Consider the following 6,781-nt stretch of genomic DNA (forward strand, 5'->3'; position numbering starts at 1 on the left):
AAAAATTTTCGTGCCAGGTCCCTGTGATATAGCTGAGCCTATTCTTGGCCTCTTCAGAATTTCAGCAGAGATCGACCAGAGGAAACTACTGTTTCTGTCCAAAATTATCGCTATGGACCAACGTTACTTGCCAAAGCAAATTTTTACTACTCATCTTTATTTGTATATTTCAAAGTCTAGAGACCCACGGTTAACCACGAGAAGGGATATTTCCCTGATATAGTTAAGGTACTCCATAAATACAACCACTTGCTTATTTGGAGTCTTATCTACGATCTTACATTTTTCCTTCCACTGAGATCCAATGGAAACGTATAATAAATTCCAATATCAGATTACGTGAAAATTCGGCGCTCGAGGATCGTATGGCAAACGATAATGACTTATCCTTTTTAAAAACTGTACATTCCTCATACGACCCATATATACTGTGGCTTGCTGCTGAATCTTTGTCCGATATTAAGACCATCTACTGTTTATGTAAAGTTTTGGCAGTACCGAGAGTGTTTGCCGGTAACCAGTGTCCGCTCTGCTCTCTGACTTTTGACAACGCTGCAGTTCATCTTTGTTAATTTGAATGTACATTCTACGACACCCTAAGACGAACTTTCATGGAAGATATTCAATCTGAACTTGACCTTTCTATTTTCAATTTCATTGAAAATCTGGATCATTCCTCCTTCACCCGTAGCCTTTTAGGAGCCAGTACAGGAATCCCCTTCACCAGTGTTGCAGACCAAAGACAATTCTTTATAAAGTCAATTCAATATGTTGTACGCGTTAAGCGATGCCTTTTGTGAACCATTGAAGTTAACCAAGGACGTATCTCACTTATAAATCCTTGAGTTAACCAACGCTACTGAACCGCGCGGCTATATAACTTATTCATAAGTTGTATATTCCAGCAGCGAGCTCCGACCTATTTAGCTTTTATTGTCATTATTTTTTTCTTTATTTTTTTGTGGATTTGATTGTATTCAATATCCTCTAACGGGGGAAATAAAGCTTGATGGTGATATATGGAGAGTTCATAAAGCTCCTGACATTGAAAAGGTACATATCAGTTTCTTGAAAAGAATACTTGGTGTGAAGAAAAACACTACTAATGCTATGCTGCATATTGAACTTGGGAGAGTTCTAGCTAGGTCTACATTAAGGAAAATTATAATATTCAATCACAGAATGAAACTTAAAAATTCGGACAATTGTGTTGATTTAAAAAATGGAAGAACATATCTATACAGTATATAAATATATAGATTATGATATTGAGGATGAATTTCATTTCTTTATAAAATGCAATGTGTACGAAGATTTGAGAATAAAGTTTATAAAACACATTTTGTGAGAAATTCAAATATGTTTAGGTTAGTTAAGTATTATTCAATGGTTACGTGTACATGCAAAAAAGTAAACTACTTTACACCGATCCTGCCAGGTACTGCCCGATGTGTCCGATCCTGTCTGTAGTTTGTACCCGATCCCGTAAATCTTGTTCAACCAGACATTTGTTGACCACGCAAAACAGAAGGTTATTACTTAAGCGTCTTATTAACAGTTAGTAAAAATCGTCTGCACGAAAATCGGAGAATGGCGGGTACCTGTTGTGCTACTGAAGGCCCAAGCCTACAGGATTTCAAGGAGTCTGGGGAGGAAAGAGTGCTTCAAAAAATTCTTAAACTTATCACGAATAATCCCGAGATCGCTCGTTTTATTAACCTGGATATTCATAACTGCAATGCTGAAGATGGAACAAGTTTCGATGATGCATATATTACACTCAGAGTAACAAATGAAAACCTGAGAAGAAATAGAACAGAATTTGTCAATGATTACATTGAACGTACCGAATGTCAGGTGCTTGAATTGATGGATATTCTAGAAACGAACGTTCTGAAAGCATTTCAGACACGAGGAGTAGATGGTTTGGAAAACTTCCCCCAGCCTATTTGCCATTCATTCTTGGTGTTATTAACTTTTCTACGCGGTAGGCCTAATAATAATTTGTATACTGGGACCAAACAATGCCGTAGTCGTGACGGAACAGTAGTCGTGATTGTGTGACTGTTCGTGCACAGGGCCATCTATAGTTTCTATATGAAAAAATAGCCAGAAATACATATAAAATTTATATGTATCTGGCTATTTTTTTATAGAAACTATACATGGCCCTGTGGTTCGTGCGTCCAGATTTTCGAATGTCTGCGTGGAGCTGTTGTCGAATACTTCATGGTGGCATTGATTTGTTTATGTGGAAATAATCACAGGGGCTCAAGCTCCTGTGGGAATAATGTGTTTCGTGAGATGCAAACAATTATATTTATCCTAAACAAGGATTTATAAGTGAGAAGGATTCGTGACTGTCTCTTTACACTACTAAACACCACGCGAGACGCTTATGATCCGGAAATAAAAACCATTTTTCTTAACAAATACTAGTCTTATCTAGTCAAACGAAACACCAATGTAAAGTTAATTAAATTTCACAACGTTTATATCTTGTATTAAAGACGGAAGATTTAGAAGAAATGTCTTAAACTATCGTTAAAAAAATACGACAGCTCATGAAATGACAGCACGCTTCAGAAAGTAAGACGGTAACCCTCGCACCCCCCTGCTGCATCAAAGGATGCGCCGGCGGATATCAAAGGAAATCAGTCGTCGCCCAACGTCACGGTCAGTGCACAAACACAAAAGCGCCTGCCCAAAACCCAGTGTGACTTATCCTTCTCATATACGTCCTTGTCCTAAATCACCACTTCTGTTAATTCCTTCACGACAACTGGTAGTATAGGGTCCCAGTACATTTATAATTACCCTTATATTAAGTTGGGCACACTTGTGTACTCCAACAATGTTAGAAATATAGTACAACAAGACACTTTTGATCATTAATTACTTTAATATTGCCAATCAGAAGTTTGTCAATATCGAGCATCTAATATTTGATTACAGGTACCTCTTGTAACTGCACATATGGAAAATAATCCTCCACTTTAGTGTCAATTCCTACTTCGAATAACACATGTACGTAAGGTACTCAAACGAAGGATAAAAATGAGTGTAGCAGGCTAGCATAGAAAAAGATAAGTTTCGCCCCACTGGACACTCGCATCTTCTGAGCCTCTCATTCCATATATATAATTGTCTTATGCGTTACTGCAGAACAGACCATTCATTCTTTCCTCATACTATATTCAAGCCTGCGGTCTACAATGTACTTCCTCGAAAATCTATTGACTACTTTAAATCATGTCTTTCATCTCTCAAGTTTTTTTTTCTTCTCTGATATTCCCTGTACAAATTTAAACCAATCTTTTCCTATATTTAACCAACTTTAATTCTGAAGATTATAGTATAATGATATGATCTTCAGAATTAAAGTTGGTTGATTATTAAGTACATTATTAGTAAATATGTAGATGTAGAGATGTATTGGATAAGAAAACTTAGCGACCAGATGGGAATTTGAACCCGAAACCTCCAAGCACTAGCCAGATAACTCACAAAAATGGCAGAGGTACAGGGTGATTAGACACTTTTGAAACATAAAACTTTGATGATCACAGTTTAATTAATTTCCTATTCTGACGAAAAGAACATTTTTAAGGTAATACACTCTGTAGTACCTAGTAAATAGCACAGAAAGGTTGATCAAGTTAAAAGAGAAATTAATGCTCTGGAGTAAGCTTATGGTGGGGCCAGCCCTAATAAATTTGTGTTTCCCTTTTACCGACCCATACTAGACAGTGTTGGGTTGGTAGGTAGGTAAAATTTATATATACATGTATATTTTTTTTTTTTTTTTGGGTTCTCTAGAAGTAGAGAGAATCGGCCTAATACCCTTGGCTAGCAAAGTTGCAAATACTAGTACCCAAAGTTAGTTTTCTTTCCAAAATTGAAATTATAAAAGTAAAAAAAATGGATTATAACAACTGCAGAAACAAAAGCGAGAGTACTATTATAAATTATTTATATAAAATTATAGACAATTCAAAGTAATTTGAAAGTAAACAAAAAAAATTAATATCAGAAGTGATCAAATATATTTGGTATGGAAGATGCCTATAAAATATTTTGGGTATGGGTGTTTTGGGTGGGTAGGTCGGAAAAGGGAAACAAACAATGTTTAATTTTAAGCCTGGTTTAAAAATAGTATGTATTTCACATCACCACATAAAAACAATCATAGCTATCTGTTGCATCTTCCAGAGATGAAAAATCATGAAAGTGCTCTCAGGAAACTTCTTTATACTCTTCCAAAAGATGTAACGAAGGAGACACTGATAAGGACTGGATTGGCCCATCACCTGTTTTCCCGATTGGTACCAAATAACAAGTATGAGGTGGATGATGATGCAAAGCAGCTCCCAAACACATGTCCCTGTGGCTGTGATGGCAGTATTTATAGAGGTGATACCTCACTAGGTAAGATCTATTTTCAATCACGTATGATTTCTGAGTAGTGGTCCTCACTAGAAAAATTCCAAATGACATGGATGGATGTCAGCTGTCTTACAATCGATCGCTTAGCTGGTATTGCATTGTAAGTATAAATGCTCACTTCAAATACTAAATTGTCATTCATTAAGGCTAACAAAATACATGTAGTACCATATAAACTGTGATTACTGGCCAGGGTGCAAAAACTGTATTATTAGGGAGTCAAAATGTATCAGCTGTGGATGATTAAAGTCTAATAAAGAAGTCGGCTATATTTTAACTCCTTTTGTACACATAGAAAATATAAAATTTCCTGTACAGGAATTACGATGTTGATGCTATACGCATCACAGAAAGGTATTTAACATTATTTAATCCATGGGATGGGTGAGTAGAAGGTTGAGGGTGTGGGGTGGGGGTTATATGCATGTACCTTCAACCTCTTCAGAAGAGAGGAGGGGCGCTAATTGCGAGATTGCATGGATTCATTAGTTACATTGTGTATATTATATACCTGGTAATTCACAGGAACAAAAGGAACTTGGCATGGCAGAGTGGATATCCTGGTGAACGATGTGATTGCTATTACAATCGAAAAAGAACAAACCATGACTGAAAATGAAGATGAAGATACAGTTGAAGACGAACCTCAGAATAAAAAACAAAGAAAATTAGAAATAGATGAAAGTTGTGAAATGTGTGTAGATGTTAAAGGCAACAGAAGACATGAAACTGTTCTACTGGATGTGAAGGTAATGAATAAAATCTTAACTAAAGCTATAACAAATGGCTTTGCTCAAGTTAACGCAAATAAGAGTACATTTTCACATTTTCTCATTCCAACATTTGGAGCTACATCAGATTATGTTACTGTTTGTCTGTATGACCCTGAAGTGGACTGCTTATTTCACATTGATGAGGAACTCGAACTATGGCGAGAAAAGGAGATCAGACGTAATTTAGATCCTGAGACTATAGTTATCATTTGGCTTTTCTTAAATTTTACTGTGCTTACCAAGAAAAATCTGGTTGTACCAGACATTAATAAATCAGGATTTCACAAACGATTAAAGAAGGAAGATCTGAAAATTTACAGAGAGACCAAAGCAAAAGCAAATTTTTTTTCACATACGCCTGAAGCAAGACCATGGAAGAAAACCACAAAAAAGGTCATGCGTCCAATATCCCCATCATGATATGAATGATATGACTCCTTTTTGGTTCCCTGTGACAAAGTGACAATAAAAATCATCTTTTGTTCAGATCGTCTTTTGCCTAGTATCATTGCACCATCTACTGTTCATTGTAACCACTTTACAAAATTTTAAAGATATTGACCCAGAAAAATGTTTGGATGAAGGTTTTAAAGCTTTTTTAATTTGAACAAAGTTGATCTACTTTTAATATCACAGTGGTCTACTATAATAAAATCTTTGAAGGACTTTACATCCCGTTCAAGGTGGTAAGGGTCATACAAGTTATAATCTAGAAATGAATTTTCTATAACTATGTACATACATTGTTTTATATATATATATATATATATATAAAAAATAAAAGTCAACGACTTTCCTCTTGTACATTCACCATTTCATGATGGCTCTTCAGGAGTAGAAATGTTATATAAAAAATAAAAGTCAACGACTTTCCTCTTGTACATTCACCATTTCTTATATAAAAAATAAAAGTCAACGACTTTCCTCTTGTACATTGTATATATATATATATAGTGATTCCACCTGAAGACGCCATTGATTCCACCTGAAGATGCCTGTGAAGCCAGAAAGGCCTTGTTATCATTTTTCCTTTTTCATATTCTGTATTTACTGAGTTATATGCCCTTGTGGTAAGGTATTGATTGTGATGTCATGTGTTTTCGAGCGTAACGTCATACTTTTTGGAGAAAACGATGTGAATTGTTCTCACAAAATAATGACAAAACAATCTAAACCTATCCGCAAGGGAGCTAACTCTGTAATACATGTATACAAAGACGGAATACTGTAAGCATACTTATTTTAGTGGTAGTTTTATTTTAGCACTTTTCTCTCTATCTTTAGAGAGCAAATTCATGTATAACGCTAAAATTTGATTACAAAATAGAAAGTTTTCATTTACTGTGCTAAAATAAGTACATTTACAGTATACCTTCTTCAGGAACCGTTGAATTTTTAGCTCACCTGGCCCAAAGGGCCGGTGAGCTTATGTCATGGCGCGGCGGAAGGGGAACAGAACTTGTATAAATTTTGGCTCTAACCCCCCAATAGGGGAAATAGAGGTAAATCCTATAAATTGCTACTTGTCCTAGAGTTCTGCATGGATTGAAACCAAATTTGGC

General features: G+C 35.7%; 1 protein-coding gene across 2 annotated transcripts; it reads left to right on the forward strand.

The window, feature by feature from the left end:
* The first annotated feature begins 1,548 nt into the window (after nt 1-1,548).
* Nucleotides 1,549-5,705, forward strand: LOC138318368 (uncharacterized). 2 transcript variants are annotated; one of them, XM_069260671.1, is made up of 3 exons: nt 1,549-1,987; nt 4,267-4,428; nt 4,972-5,705. In XM_069260671.1, exons 1-3 carry the CDS (start codon nt 1,591-1,593, stop codon nt 5,637-5,639), a joined length of 1,227 nt encoding a protein of 408 aa, XP_069116772.1. In that variant the 5' UTR covers nt 1,549-1,590; the 3' UTR covers nt 5,640-5,705. The 2 variants fall into 2 exon arrangements, with proteins under 2 accessions (XP_069116772.1, XP_069116771.1); XM_069260670.1 differs by having other exon boundaries at nt 1,550-1,987; nt 4,213-4,428.
* The last annotated feature ends 1,076 nt before the right edge of the window (nt 5,706-6,781 follow it).

This window comes from Argopecten irradians, chromosome 3 (assembly GCF_041381155.1).
Source record: "Argopecten irradians isolate NY chromosome 3, Ai_NY, whole genome shotgun sequence".
In the NCBI taxonomy this organism is placed as follows: Eukaryota; Metazoa; Mollusca; class Bivalvia; order Pectinida; family Pectinidae; genus Argopecten; species Argopecten irradians.

What these genes read in the sequence shown, in the direction of transcription:
- LOC138318368 (XM_069260670.1), top strand. Translation starts at nt 1,591, where the DNA reads ATGGCGGGTACCTGTTGTGCTACTGAAGGCCCAAGCCTACAGGATTTC. An exon ending in GTTATTAACTTTTCTACGCG is followed by an intron (nt 1,988 to 4,212) that starts GTAGGCCTAATA and finishes TGCATCTTCCAG; the next exon opens with AGATGAAAAATCATGAAAGT. An exon ending in TAGAGGTGATACCTCACTAG is followed by an intron (nt 4,429 to 4,971) that starts GTAAGATCTATT and finishes GGTAATTCACAG; the next exon opens with GAACAAAAGGAACTTGGCAT.